The 15,621-nt window shown below is 36.7% G+C and overlaps 1 protein-coding gene across 1 annotated transcript in view; it reads left to right on the top strand.

Moving 5' to 3' along the window:
* SMAP1 (small ArfGAP 1) overlaps positions 1–15,621 on the top strand; it is a 136,399-nt gene that overhangs the window by 68,611 nt on the left and 52,167 nt on the right. Inside the window, exons 6-7 of the mRNA XM_009275800.1 lie at positions 8,971–9,048; positions 12,512–12,592. Of these exons, the coding sequence (XP_009274075.1) occupies positions 8,971–9,048; positions 12,512–12,592 (159 nt within the window). The remainder of the gene's footprint in view (positions 1–8,970; positions 9,049–12,511; positions 12,593–15,621) is intronic.

Raw genomic sequence — 15,621 nt, 5'->3', positions numbered from 1 at the left:
TTCCAGAAAGAATAATATCTGTCTAAAATGAACTGTTGAGTAACAGCTGCTGGCGTGATTCTTTGAGACACAGGACTGCACTGATGAAGGGGTTTCTGGTACCCAATCGAAATAATTTACTTTGACTGTATCAACATGCTGCTAAGTTAAGTGTACTAAAGTTGCACAGAGGTTCAGGAAGTCAAGTTTGAAGCAATCATATTTTCAAATTTTTTAAAAAATTAGCATCTCCTCTTTGATGTAAAATAAAAACTGTAAAAAGACAATCTTTCTTAAACTTTTGTTTATTTTTATATCTAATACAATGACCCTTATGCCATACAAGTAATGAGGAGAAGCAGTGAGGTCACTGTGTTGGATGTGGATAAAGGTTAGCTATGTAGGTATTATCACAAACAATCTCTGCAGCTTTTAATAAAAATAAGTACATAGGAGAAAGAGCACAACTTCTCAGAATGAATATGAAAATTGCCTTATTCAGGGTGGATGGTGAATCAGCTTAAGCGGATTCCAGATACTTTCAGTCTCAAAAATTATGAACTGGCACAATCTATTCCGCTACATGGAGTGTGAATAAGTTATCATGTCCTGACAATGTTTAGAGAATAGTAAACGAAGTTTCTATATTTAAGAAAGGGTGTGAATTATGTATGGAGCAGAAGTTTCGTGTAACTCTTAAGTTCACTGAAGGAAAAGAATAATGGGTCTACATTTTCCATGCTTTCCTAAGACATTGTGTATAATTTAAGAAGTATGAACTTATACAGGCAACTGGATAAAATGTGATGTGAATTTAGAGATTGTGATGGCACATTTTCCAGAAAGTTATCTTGTAGGAGATTAAATCCATAATACATTTACTGCACTAAAGTATGTCACATGGGCACCTTAAGATGGATAAATTAGGGTACGATAGTGTACGTGAACAGTGAGTTTATAGTAGCTAGCATTGAGAAGCATTCAGTCATTGGCTTGGAGAGAGGTTATGAGTTACCCCTCCCAATATTGCAAGAACCGTAGTGGGTTTTTAGTGGTCTATGAAGAAATTGTGAATCAAGTGATATGAAGTATTTTTTAAATATGCTAATGAAGATAGGCATCAATAGGAAGCACTGAAATACCATACAAGAATTATGACTTGGGGGCAGAAATAGTGAAAGTGGGATAAATTATTTTGCAAGATCATGCTGTTAGAATGAGTTGAATTATAGAATCCAGAATAGCTCAGGTTGGAAGGCACCCTTGGAGATCATCCAATTCCACCTGCTCAAAGTGGGGTCAACTAGAACGGGTTGCTTAGAGCAGTGTCCAGTTGGGTTTTGAATATGTCCAGGTCTGGAGACTCCACAACCTCTCTGGGTAACCTGTTCCAGTATTCAACCACCCCCATGGTAAAAAAGAAAACACAAACGTTTATTCATACGTTTCAATGGATTTTCCTGTGCTTCAATGTACATTCAGTGCCTCTTGGTCCTGTTTCTGGGTACCACAGGCAACAGCCTGCCTCAGTCTTTGCTCCCTGCCACCAGGTATTTATACACGTTAATAAGACTTCTTCCCTTCTTTCCCTCCCAGTAGCTTTCTCTCCTCCAGGCTAAACAATCTCAACTCACTAAGCCTCTCTTTATCTGAAAGGTGCTCCAATCCTTTAATCATCTTAGTGTCCCTTTGCTGGCCTTGGTCCAGTCTGCCCATGTCTCTCTTGTATTTGTGAGCCTAGAACTGGCCACGTTGCTAGCTTGTGTCCAACTTGTCCATCAGGACCTCCAGGTCCTCTTCTGCAAATCTGCTTTCCAGCCACTTGACACTCAGCCTGTACTGGTGCATGGGGTTATTCCTCCCCAGGTGCAGGACTTGGCACTTCCCTTTGAACTCCATGTGGTTCCTGTTGACCCATCCTGTCAACGGTGCTCTGAATGGCAGCACACCTATCTAGTGTATCAACCACTCCTCCTCATTTTGTATCATCTGCAAACTTGCTGATGATGTACTCTGTCCCATTGTGTGGGGCATAAATGAAGAAGTTAAATAGCTGGCCCCGGTGTCAACTCCTGAGTGTACCACTAGTGAATACTCTTGAGCTGGACTTTCCCCAGCAATGGTTAAATGAATGAGTTAGAGAAGCCAGGGTGTGGATTTTCAGTATGCCGGCTGTATTCTTAGTAGCGCCCACGTGCAGGGTCTTGTTTTCCCCACTTCCATAAGTATTTTCATTTGAGCAGTAGTTCGCACAGCTGGACCGCCTAGCTACAAGTTACTATGTCTATGTAAACAAAACTTCTGCTGAAGCTGAAATCTGCAGTGACTGTGTTGCCAGTTTAATGTGGATCATGAAAATGTAAATGATCTGATATGCAGCAGGGCAAGCCACTCGGGGAGGGAGGGAAGGTATTGTTCTGAAGTGTTGGGAAGCTCTCATTAAAGACAGTTTTCCCTGGAACAAATACAGAAAACATCTGTTAGGTTGGACAGGGGAAATGGAGAGCACTCCAGTAAGAGGTTAAAAGCGTCTGTTTTGTTTATCCTGTGTCAGCCTTTAATTAAGCCATGGTGACTCTCCATAATATCTCAAGAGGTGGTTATCTAAAGGAGAAGCTAAATAATCTAAAAAAAATGTGGGCAATAATAGGTATGGATGCTCGTGGTCAGAGTTGGAAAAAATATTTTTGCACTCAAGTCTAATACTATTAAATATATCTGTATTTCCCAGAACATTGAGTAATTGTATCTCTACTTGATGTAAATTTTATGAACATCTATAGCTCTGCACACAGCTAGCTTTTGCACAAGCTTCACCGTATTCCTGTAACAAGATGTGGGCACTCTGAGGGGATGGAGGAGTGATGAGCATGTTCAGAATATTGACGGAAAAGCAGTACCGGTTTCTTTGAAAAGCCAGCTACTGCTGTGTTTTGTGAAATGTGGGACACAACCTTTTTTATGTGGCGTCCAGCGGTTAGAGCACTGAAGGAGGGAGATGTTTCAGTAACTTCTAAAAAAGCCTTGCCAGTTAGCCTAAAGAACTTCTGCAGAAATTCATAGATAAGTGTGATTAATAGTACATTAGTATTCTTATACCCCTTTCAGTACTTTGAGAATAGGCCTCTTTAAAAAATGATATGCAACTGGTTGCGTATTTATATGCATCTAATAGCAATCTGTAATTGCTACTGCTTTAAAATAAAATACTAATTTTAGTGTTGTCAACATTCGTTGGAGATGTACAGTAATAAAGTCAAAAGTCTGCTGAAATGAGAAAAACATATGTAGTAGCTGAACTTAAAACCTGTAAAATGAGTGTAGAGTAGTCCTCTTCATTTAGGTTATTTCCCTGTATATTGTGTGCATATAAAATGGCCACTCGAGGGCACCTTTGTATTTGGTTCAGCTGCTAATTTCCTGAATATATTGACATGGTTTGATAATGCACTCATTTTTTAATCTCTTCAATCTTCTGAGTAAGAGCACCCTAAATTTCATATTTAAATGGAAGACTAATACAGGTTTCTAAAGCTTTAACTTGAGCCCTTTGTAATAAAAGGCTAAATAACAACATGCATTACATCAAGAGCAGGATTTTGGAAAAACTACGAATAAAAGTTGATGAAAACTTTATTTAGTACATTGACCTTAATGACCATAAGTGTTTGTATGATGGTTATCTACCATCAGAAATATGTTAGTACAAACTGAACTAAAATAAAATCATTCTTAGGGTTTGTATGTTATGTTCTTTGATAGCTTCATTTAGTGCTTCTTTAGGCTTACTTCTTTCACTTGAAATCACAGTCTGGTGCACAGACTACATCAGAGCCATGGGGCCAAATACTGTTTGTATTCATGCTTTTATGTGAACTATTAACATGGCGTATATTTGGATAGTGCCACTATGAAGTAATAACTTAATAAATGCTATAGACGTTTTTAATGGACAAAATAGAGACAGGTAACACATTGCCATGTAAGAGGGCAATGGAATAATATTGTAAACTGGAGTAATATTGTAAACCTACAGATCCTTTCTTTTCCAATCATCCGTTTTTTGTGAACCAAAGAGTCTCAGAGCATAAGTGAAAATGAAATCTTATAGTACTATTGCATGTGTATGTGTTTTCTTGCTCAGCACTGAACATATGTGATGCTTTAAAGAAAGTATTCAGTTTCATTATGCAAAATGGTTATTTTTACTTTATCAGCTTTTTAAAAAGGAGTCCCAAAACACAAACAATGGACAGAGATTCAAGAATTGCTAAAAATGAAATGACTACAAGTTCTTCGGTCTGAAACACGATCAAAATTTTGTGGACAAATGTGGAAACTTAAGAAACAGCTCCTTGCCTTCATTCCCTCTTAGGCAATTCTGAATTCACTTCTTAATCAAAAGATCCAACCACTCAAGTTAAAAACTAAAATGAAGTATTCGGATGCTAGTTGTCAGTTTGCAGTACGTTCTTAATGCACACAAGCACGTCAACTTTCTTCTTTTTCTAGCAGCATGTATGGTTGGTTGCAGGGGTTGCCATCAGTTTTGTCTGGTACTTGAAAGCGCCAATAATCAAGGACATCGTAGCTGACAACTTTCCAAAGCATAGTGCTAACATATGTTATCAGAGTAGATCAGTGTGTGCTTCTTTACTTGGAAGATGGCTGGAAATTGCTTTTTGGATTTTGATATAGAAATTTAGATGAATTTACAGATGTGGCCAGAAGCGGGGCAGGTTTTGGTCACTTGTCTTTAGTGGTTCTGATGATAAATCTTACTCTTATACCTACTTGCTCAAATGTCTTTTTCCATTGGATCTAAATTAAACAAAGATATTTTCTACCCTTCCTACTGTCTGCTCTGCAAACTTCATAATTGGTGTCAGTATTGGCCAGTTTTTGTAGAAACAGATTCTTTAGCTTTTTTCTCTTTGTTTCTACTGGAATATAACAATTGGATTAAAACTGACAAATTAGAAAAGTGATAACAGAAGACAATTATTGCTGTGGAATAGTGGGGGGGGTTTTTTTGCAAAGCAGATTTTTTTTTTTCCTACACTAAAAAGGGGATGTCTGCTTGTAAACAACAGTATTTTCTGGTACTCAGACTTGGACCCAAGCATGGAGTAATCTTCCTTTACTGATGCTTTTGATTAAGCTTATAGAAAACAAGTCATTACTAATAAAGGCTGATAAATACCAAATGGAAAACCCATATGTTACTTTGATGTGGGATTACATAGTGCTGCTTTTCAGTGATCTCAGTCTCTTAAAAAACATTTTTAAAATTATTATTAAAACCTTGGTTGGCAATCCTGACTGGTGATCAGGGTTCTGCTATAAATATTTAAAACGCATTTGTGGCTTTCAACTAATTAAAGACAATTTCACCAGGACTGAGTGCAGCACTTAACTCCAGGAGAGTTGGATGCATTTACCTGTCATGGGTGAGTGGTGTGATCCGGGGGTTAGTCTAACCTCAGCGCTCCCACTACTGGCCATGAACGTAGAAATAGGTCACTGAGCAGATGCTTTCTCATTTGTCATTTGTTGGCAAGCTAATGAATCTCTTTTGACTACAAACGGGAACAGCTCTATGAGCTGCTCTATCACTGCAATAATTTCAAAACCAAAGATTTCCTGGAAATACAAGCCAGCAGCACACAACTTGTTGTCAACCACTGTTCCTTACCGGTGTTTCATCTGTTCAATAACTAATATCCCCCGTAGTTAATGGTATGTCTGCACTGCAGACAGGACGTAGAAGGTATTAATACTAACTTTGAATGGTCTGATCTGGGTTTCGCAAATGAGGTAATCAGAATAGTGTCGAAGTTGTTTAGGGTTGACTTACGCTAACGAGAAGGATTATTTGTTGGTTTTTGCTATACATTACATCTGCAAAGTGTGCTGCAGTTTGAAAATATGAATATACCACAACTTTTCAAAGTAAGAGTTGGGGGGACAGTACAAGGGAAAACAAAACCTGTGAGGTTTTATTGACATCTCAGAATATCAAGCAATTTCACTGGTTTGCTAAAATATGGGATTAGTTCGGGTTAAAAATGAGTGTTTTGAAATCTCCTGAAAACCAAGCACTTGATGACTAAGGTGTTTGGTTTCCCTTCCTGCTTGAAGAGGATATTAGCATCCGTAATAATGACTTGGATATTAGTGAAAATTCAGTCTTCTAACTGAAAAAAATCCCAAGATAATAAATGAATACCCTTACATTGCAGTGTTGTTATCGGTTTTGTTTGTTGCTAGTTCTGGTATATGGACATGACACAATATGACACCTGAGCACAGATGAGGAGCAGAATGAGGCACTGCAGGGACTTGATTCTAGCTCGAGAGTGCTGCCTCTCGCTAAGGCTCCTCTGCACTCAGCGTGTGCCGTGCTGGATTGCTCTGCGGTCAGGAGGCAGCTGGTTCAGTGCTAGCTGGGAACCTTTACAGGGTTAACAGGTCAGCTGTCCCTTAAGCATCAGTTTGTCCCAATGGCAAGTATTTTTCCAGGCATCTCTGGTACCCTGATCAGCTCTTGATACTCTGACTGCTTAACCACTCGCCACAATGGACTGCACCAGCCTCTCTTTTAATCCTGTTTTATGTTTAGCTTTATCCAGCCACTCAGTTTGACTTGATTGGATTTTTTTCATTCAGATTTCCTTATCTGGCACAGCATGGTAGATAACAAATTTAACATGATGCAGTGGTGATAAAAGCTGTTCAGCAGCCCAAACTCATGCTATTGGTTTTCATTGTATAAACTTAACCAGTTCTTTATGCATTGTAATGTGTCTTCTCTTAAAGATTAGCTTCAGTCATATGCCTTTTGCACTCTTGCTTAGTTGAATATTTGCATATGTGAAGTGTGCTTTCAAGTGGTGTGTTTTATTTAGCCTGAAGTGAATGTAGTGCTGCTGTTTATCTTTAAACATTACGCTTGGGCATTTGTCAACTTGTGCATCCTGTTCCATGTCCCAGCCTAGACGGCAACTGCTTTTCGTTCTGTCTCCTGCTTATAGCTTGCATGACGCTTCTCTGTTACTTGATTTGCAAAACTATAATAATTACATTCAGGCCTTCATAGGATTACCTTATCCTAGGTTAGATGATACCTTAATTTATGAAGATGATATGCAGATTGAGAAGAACTATTATGGGAGGATGGAAGTGTGACGCAAACATCTATAGTGCTGGTTTCCCCCCAGCCCCCAAATGAAATTCTGCTTACCTGGTTTGGTGTGGTGAGTAGCTCTTACCTGCTGTCCACCTGTGAGAGCTATCAAGCTTAAATTCTCTTAAAATCTGAAGCATACAAAAGAATGAAAAAAAAAAAAAAAAACAAACCACCCCAACCAAAATCCCACTCTATCTTCAGAAACTTGAAAGTATACCTATGATGTTCCATTATCACAATTTCACACATTTGCATTTAATTGAAATCTTAGTAAGGAACATGGTGTTAGAGCTCATAGTTTAATATATGTAATTACCAAATCATTTTTCTGACATCTTTATTTGGTTACAATGTGGTGTAATCAGAATAAACAGGATCCCTGTGTTTCTATAGCAACAGAATGCTACAGTTTGAGAAACTGCTTCATTGCAGCAGATGTATCCATAATGCTTCTAATAACCTGAGGATTTTAAAACAGTAGATTTAAAAATGAGGATTCTTTTTCATATTTCTGCAGGTAAAATTTGGTTTAAAAATTAAACCTTATAAATATCTTTCCTGAAGCTCTATACCACCTTCCAGGATAAGCATAGTTTCCGAGTTTGTAAAAATACTGAAAAAATATATATATATTCTATGAATATTCCAGCTATATAAGCTATGGTACTGGTAGGATTTTCTGTAAGAAATATGGGGTATTTAGACATGAGGTAGAGTTTGTGGTTTTGTTTTGGGTTTTTTTGCAGCTTTCAGTTTCCTTTTAGTGCAAGCTGTTTTTTTTTTTTTTAAACTAAGTAAAAATATGTCGTCTAAATTGGTTATTTTGATCCAACATAATGACCTGCTCTGTAATAGTTTCGTTTATGTTTGAATTTTCCTTGTAGATAGTAGAGGTGATAAAAGACAGTGTAGAAGTGTCAGCTTTATAGCTCTGAAAATCTTCTACATGTTTGGTAAATGTAATTCAGTTGCGTTTTTGTCGTAAGGGGAATAGAAAGATAATGTTTCCATTAAAGTGATCAAATATGCATAAAGAAATAGGATAGGAAGATGTATGAAAATGCATTTAGAGAAATCCTATCTTCTTGAGCAAAGCCTATCTGTTGCATATATAACTTATCCTTTGGATAATTCTGGAAGTCTAGTGGTGCTAATAGCAATTTTACATACTGATTCCTAGAAAAGAAGTATCACCTGTCTGCAAGGTCTGGCATTCTACTGCTAGGATGTGGCTTTATATTACCCCTAAGCTCTTTACTCATTTGGAGTGCTCTTAGAGAAGAGTTAATTAGAACGTTAATTAATGTATAACTTGCAGAGTTATTTTGCATTCCTCTTAATAAAAATATTCTGTTACAGTAAACAAGAACAAAGGCACTCTCTTCTCTCCCCCTCCTCTGGGGCAGTGTGCCTTCATGCTTCAGGACGTTAATATTTCAGTAGTCACACTGGATAAAACTGAACAATGGATGAAACCTAATTATTTTTCTTAGGCCTGTGATATGATCTTATCCAGGTTCATTTTCTTATATTCTATTCTAGTGAATTGCATTATGTCACTCATTCCTACCTGACAGATTTCCTTCAAATATCATACTGATAAAAAGCAAAAAAACCCCAAAAAACCCTTCTTTTTGTTTTTTTCTATGTTGTGTTTTTTCCACCACCCCCAAAATTATTGAAAAAAGTAATTAAAATCATGTCTCTTAGCTGCCTCTGCTCCACCCCACACACCCCGCCCCCCCCCTTCCTAGCTGTTCTTGCTTATCTTCTTTCTCATTTCTTTCCTCTGTTTTGTACAGATACCCTCTTCTGATGCTGCTCAGCCTTTGGCATCCTCTCCTTCTCTGCAAGCTGCTGCTGAGAAGAGCAAAGCAGAGGTATATTGTTTTCGGGTGTAATTCTTGTCAGGTTACTGCTTTGCACAAATGTTTACATTTCTATAGAGTAATTTCACTGAGTTAACTAGAGAATTTGAATTGCTGGTAACACTTCAGGCATTTAAAATACTTCTCTCCCGCTTGCTTCCTGGCCTAGATAAGTGAAAAGAACCCGATACAACAGGACAAAGCACATGGTTCTGCTCTGGTTTAGTGTCACAAAACTGTGGAAACACCATTTCATTCCCAGCTAATGGGCATGAGTGACACTGTCCTGTCTCCTCAGGAATAATTTTTTTTTTTTTTTTTTTTTTTTTATATTACTTGCTTGTTTCAGAATCTAAATTATCAGTACTGTTCTAGCCATTTAGTTCAATCTCTTTGGAGATAAATATAGAATTAGTTCAGCGACACTTCTGTTAACTCATACTGGTTTTAATATCCCTTCTAGCTGGGATACGTGTGTATGTGCTGACGTTACATTTACTGTTTAGAAGGGCCTTTGAAAAACTTAATACATAAACAAGTAGCAGATGGGGCATCATTTATATGAACTTTTAGTAAATGTCACAATTTGTAACAATAATGAAATACATTTTTTTTTTAGAATGTGAATGCTCAATATTAGGCTCTTGGATACTTCACTCTAAATTGAGACTGTATACATTATATGAAATAACTTACAAGCTAAATGTAAATCTTTTTTTTTTCTTCTAAATACAGAAAATGTGGACAGATACTATAAATTATTTTAGTTCAGCTATATTTAAACATTAATTAAAATTTAAATGACAGTGTCATGGACTAGACCACAAGCCTTGGTGAATTTGACGTGTGTGTTAAATTGTACCAGGAATAGCAGCAGCTGCTTAGAATGAAACTCACCTTTCCTTTTTTACCCGCCTCTCTTGATGCATTCAAATTTGAAAGTTCCTCAGTGTAACTAGTATGTCATGTTGTTGGAAATGAATCTTGGGGGAAAAAAAATGAATAATTTTTGCTTAGAATTTAAGACCAGTATGAAGCCAATTTCATTTTATTATCTTCATAGTGCTTTTTGACTGCTTTTGCAAGTAATGAAACACTTGAGTTGAAGTTCTGGCATGAATACAGCATCTGAGAAATGTTTTTATTTAGTCTGAATTCATTTTTATCTAATGGAGCTGAAGCAGAAAGCTTGCACATTGAAATTGTGAAGTGTGAAGATGAAGGAGTTAGGGGTTTTCAGGTCCACAGTGAAAATGAAGTGAATGAAAATAAAGTCACTGGGAATCGAGAGAGTTCCTGTAGGCTTTGTGAGATGTGGAGGCAGAAACGCTGGTGAACAGTTTATTTTAAGTCTTCATATTTTCACCGTGAAGCTGTCGGGGGTTTGTTAAGGGCAATGAGAGGCATTTATATTTGGAGTGTTTACCATATGAAACTTACTGCAAGCCCTTCTTGTTCTCGAAGTCCCAAAGAATAAGTTTCCAGATACTTTTTCCTCTAGAAGCGAGGTTTCTCTAAGAAAACATATTTTAAAAAAAAGTTGAAGTCAAACTGGAAATCAGGACATCCTGAAGATGATCATATGCAAAAACTTTAACTCTACTTTCACTTAAACATATTCAGGTAAACTTAAGGTACTGTATCTGAAAAGTAAGCATACTGTTATGACACTTCCAACAACCTTTCCCGGGAAGAAAGGAAACAAATTACAGTTGTCTAAGATGTAGAAAAGCTTCCACAGGAGAAGAGGTTAGGTTTATTTAAATTATTCGACTTGGGAAGGTTGGAGTGGGGACAGGGAATGAAAGACTTTTGGAAAAGTTACTGATCTGACAGTATATTTGTGTGCAGTACCTGATTGCGGTCACGGGATTTTGAGAGTCTTTAGAATGCAGGTTGGTACTAGGATTGGTGACACAGTAGTGAAAGAAAGGCTAAGCTTCATTTGAAAGGCATGGCTATGCATTTGTAATCTTAGTTCAGTAAGCCTGCAAGTCTTGGGTTACTATGACAGCCTCAGAATAAAACACTGCTCTATACTTGTCCCAGTCATAGAAACTTTTTCTTGAACACCTGACACTGCCACAGGTGAGATACAGTGTTGGCTGGGCCTCTGGCTTGGACTACTATGCTCATTTTTGTGTTCCTAATGTTCACTAAAATCTAAGTTGGTCTCTGTTTCTTCTCTTCATAACAGACATTCCAAATTCCCCTTTTCTGCAATTTTGTGACTTGGTCATTGCTTCCTGTTGCTTGAGTGACACCCACATTTAAGCAGGTGCTTGGTGTGATAGTCTCACTTTCCAGGACCTGAGTGTTCAGGTTAATGCCTGACAAAGTAATGCACAGGCGTTAGTTGGGACTTGAGTAACCTCAATTGAGTAACCCCAATCCATCTGGTAAATATGGTGAAAGTTTTGAAAATTGATTATTTGAAGTTGTGAAGAATGCGTTACTTGGGTCCCCCATGCCCAGTCCCCCCCCAAAAAAACAAGAAAAAAACAAAGGGATCCAAGTCTAATGACTGAAAGAACATTTAGGAGCTACTGTCTGATCTCCGTTATTACATGTGGTAAACTCTTGTTCCATCCATCTTAATGTTCAGGTATACTCACTAGTACTATACTGTAGTTGTACAAGGTAAATGAAGGCAGATTGCTAGGTCTAAAAATCGCTACTAACACTGTGTCAAAGCAATTGCTGGCCTAAAAAGTCTGTATCTTCTGTATGTTATGACGCCTTAAGGAGTATTTTGTGCTTTTCTTCAGTCAGACTGGGTCTGTAATATTGCCTCATTTATTCATTCAGAACTAAAATGAAAAAACTTCTGTAATGTCATTATAATGCATTCAAAGTGAAGGGATCTCTTAAGTTTTCTCTTTCTGGAACAACTTAATGTCTTATGACTCAGCGGGTCTGTCATATGGCCCAAGTCAACTTTTTACATTCAGGAGTTTTGGGGTTTTTTTAAGACCGATAGATTAGCTTTTAAAAAATTAGTAACTGTCTGCAGAAAGCTGCATGAAAATTACCTTACTATAGTTCTTTGGTTAAAGAGAGTGACATCTGTCCTAATGACAGAGATTATCAGTTAATGGAGTACTTGCAGATGGTTTTTTTTCTTTTCAGATCTGCTTAGCTTACGAGAAGCAACATTGGTTCTTTTTTCCTTCTGCTTATAAGAAATGCAGATGAGCAGGTGAAATAGTGAATTTCTTGAATTCTCAAAGTTACAGTATTTTTAGTAGTACTATATTTGACAATGTCTTGAATTCTCAGAGTTACAATATTTTTAGTAGTACTATTTGAGCAAAATGAGTCACTTCTGGAAGCAGAGCAGATAGAAGCATAAACTCTGAATTGAAAGGGAGTAACTGAAGATCTCTGTTTATATTCTGTATGACTGTGGACATTCAATATATTTGCAAATGCATTGTTATTGAGTACTAGCGAAATGCCTTTTCTTTTTTTGCAGAAGGAAAAAGAAAAAAAGAAAGAAGAGAAAAAGAGAGAGAGAGAATCAGAAAAACCATCAAAACAATTAGCAGTTGAAAAGGTAAGAATAGGGTTTTTTTTCCAGATATTTAAAATGTACACATAGTATTAGGCATGTACAAAAATTTGAAAAAAAGAGAAATTTTTAGTGTGTGTGTATATATATATATGTACACGTGTGTGTATGTGTGAATAGTGATCCAGAGAATCCACATGAATGGTTTACTTGTGCTGTTGCTTGCATACAGAGGTTGGTTGACCATACCATGAGGAATGTGTTTGGGGGAAGAGGGAAGTGAGTTAAGATTTGTTAAGATTTAAGCTCAGATAATGAAGGTTTTTAAGATGTACCATTGCTGTTCTTGCACAGAAAATTTTCAATTTTATTCAGTGCTGTATGGTTACTTAATACTGTCTTTCATAAATTAATCAATTTTAAACGTAAGTGTATAATTTATAGAATTGAATTAATAACTTTAGGTAACTTAAAAATATTCAACTAGATAATGTCACAAAACATGACAGACAAACCAGTTAAGGTGTTTCTTTACACAGCTATATTAAAGCATAATGAGCAGCCTTAGCAACATAGGTACAATTAAATCATGTACACTTCTGTATAGAGTTAATATTAAACAAAAATGGAATGGGTAATTTAAGTATTAAATGCAATAATTTCTTCTAAGACAGATGTCCTCTCTCAGATGATGTGAATCCATTAGTATGGATTATACACTGATCTGCAGTGTAGTCCGCAGAATGCATTGAATCTCCATCCTTAGCAACATAGGTACAATTAAATCATGTACACTTCTGTATAGAGTTAATATTAAACAAAAATGGAATGGGTAATTTAAGTATTAAATGCAATAATTTCTTCTAAGACAGATGTCCTCTCTCAGATGATGTGAATCCATTAGTATGAATTATACACTGATCTGCAGTGTAGTCCGCAGAATGCATTGGAATCTCCATCTGTCAGTTTATTCCCCAATAGTGCTGTGTTACAATTATGAAAAATGCGTATTCATACATTACGATTGCAGATGTATTTCTAGTTCGGTTTTCAAATAGTTGTTGTTTATTTTGCATAATAAAACAAGATACAAAAACATTGCATGTTTGGAGAGGAAAAAAGTCCCTCCCCAATACAAGTATCTTTTTTCTGAAATTGGAAAGCAGTTTTGGAATAAGTTAGTGCAGAAGCAAATTTAGTTGTGACAATTTGCACAGCTTCACTGAGCTAGTGGAAAAGGATATCCTTATTCATATGGTAGGAGGTTAAAGCATGTTTATGGATGACAATAAAAATATTAAAATAGTTGATTATTGAAGTTTTACAAGAGCATCCAGTCAAATTAAATGTTTTATTCTGGTCCTTAGAACAATGTACTTCAGTTATAAAGGCTAAAAACATTGCTGTGGTTTGGAAATCTTAACTTTCTAAAACCCAAAGGTCTAGTTTTGGTCTTGGGGAGAGAGGGTTTCCCTTTGCAAGGATGCTTGAACCTTGTCATATGGCTGGGAACACTTGGTTAGGTGAGGAGGAAAGACAACAGAGCATAGTTACAGCTGAGGGACTACCCTAATACTTGAAATAAAAAACAGTTCAAATGCCACTGATTGGATTTACATTTGAAATGTCATTAGATTACCAGTTAATGATTAAGCAAGTAGAAAGAAGTATTTTGATTTTAAATGCTTGTACTACAAAATGTGGAATTTGGTAAATATATCTGCATTAGATAACAGTGCTGTTGTAACAGCTGCAAAATGTTTGAAATACTGCAGCATATTTTATTTCATTATTAATGTGTCAGCACTGATTGCTCAAATGGAACTCATCTATGTGTCATCTTTTTAATTCAAGAGATTCTTTAAGCTCGGGCTTTTCAATGCCTTTAAGGATGGTTCAGAATAAACTATTTTTAGACACAGCCTGTAAACTTTACATGTTTTAAAATCGCAGTCACTTTCTAGAATCCAAAGGAAAGAGACCTGTATCAAATGCTTGTGTTTCCCTTGGAAAGTACTGGTGATATAGAGGACCAAAAGGTTTTATTTTTATATATGGAATAATACGTTGCTGCTTTTGTGGTGTGATTCTGCTTCAGGGAGCTGATAAACATTAATAGTCTTCTTAGTTTAAGTAATAATGATACACTACACATCCAGTTAGAGACTGTCTATAGGATATTTTAAATATTGCCTCTTGAATCAGTAAGAGAATGCTGGCATCTTGACCATAGTATCATGTTTTCAGCAACCACATCAAGCAGTAGATGGCTATTTATCTCAGTTCTCAGCTTTCTGGAGAAGGAGACAGAATATGAGAATTCCTTGGACATTTCATATGTGAAGTCACTGGTCACCTTTATTGCAGGCATGGTATATCTCCAGTCTAGACATTCCAGGTTTGGAAAGCTAACGAATTAAAAATACGTGACCAAGCAATTGGCAGTTCTACCACAACTTTGAAACTTCTTTCGATTAAGGTAATTCAAGCAGTGTTTTAGCCATCCTGTAGAGGGATCAGTAAAGATGGAAAAAATGACAGGCTTTAAACTAGTAAAAAGTTGAAAATGAAGCTACAGAAAACTTCAGATCTCTTTACAAGTATCATGTACTCACAAATCTTAAGTTCCTAATGTTTTCTTTTTTGTATCTTATATTGAGTTTAAGTTTCTTAGCTCTTAAAACAAGAATATGCATCCTAAAAAATTAAAATGTTCACATTCAGTTCTCATGTTCTGATCTCTGCTTCATAGAACTGACTAATCTGCTTCTACATCTGCGTGAGAGCCTTTCTCTGGTGACTAACTGATCTTTAGCCTTTAACAAGCTGAATGTCTAGCATGATTTCTATTTGTCGTGGTTTAACCTCAGTCGGCAACTGAGCACCACACAGCTGCTCGCTCCCCCCTGCCCCCCCCCAGTGGGATGGGGGAGAGAATTGGAAGAGCAAAAGTGAGAAAAACTCGTGGGTTGAGATAAAAACAGTTTAATAATTGAAATAAAATAATAATATGATAATAATAATAATAATACACAAAGCAAGTGATGCACAGTACAATTGCTCACCACCTGCTG

Source organism: Aptenodytes forsteri, unplaced genomic scaffold, assembly GCF_000699145.1.
Source record: "Aptenodytes forsteri isolate BGI_AS27 unplaced genomic scaffold, ASM69914v1 Scaffold256, whole genome shotgun sequence".
Classification (NCBI taxonomy): domain Eukaryota; kingdom Metazoa; phylum Chordata; class Aves; order Sphenisciformes; family Spheniscidae; genus Aptenodytes; species Aptenodytes forsteri.
The sequence above is the reverse complement of the archived record's forward strand: the minus strand, read 5'-3'. Positions and strand labels throughout refer to the sequence as shown.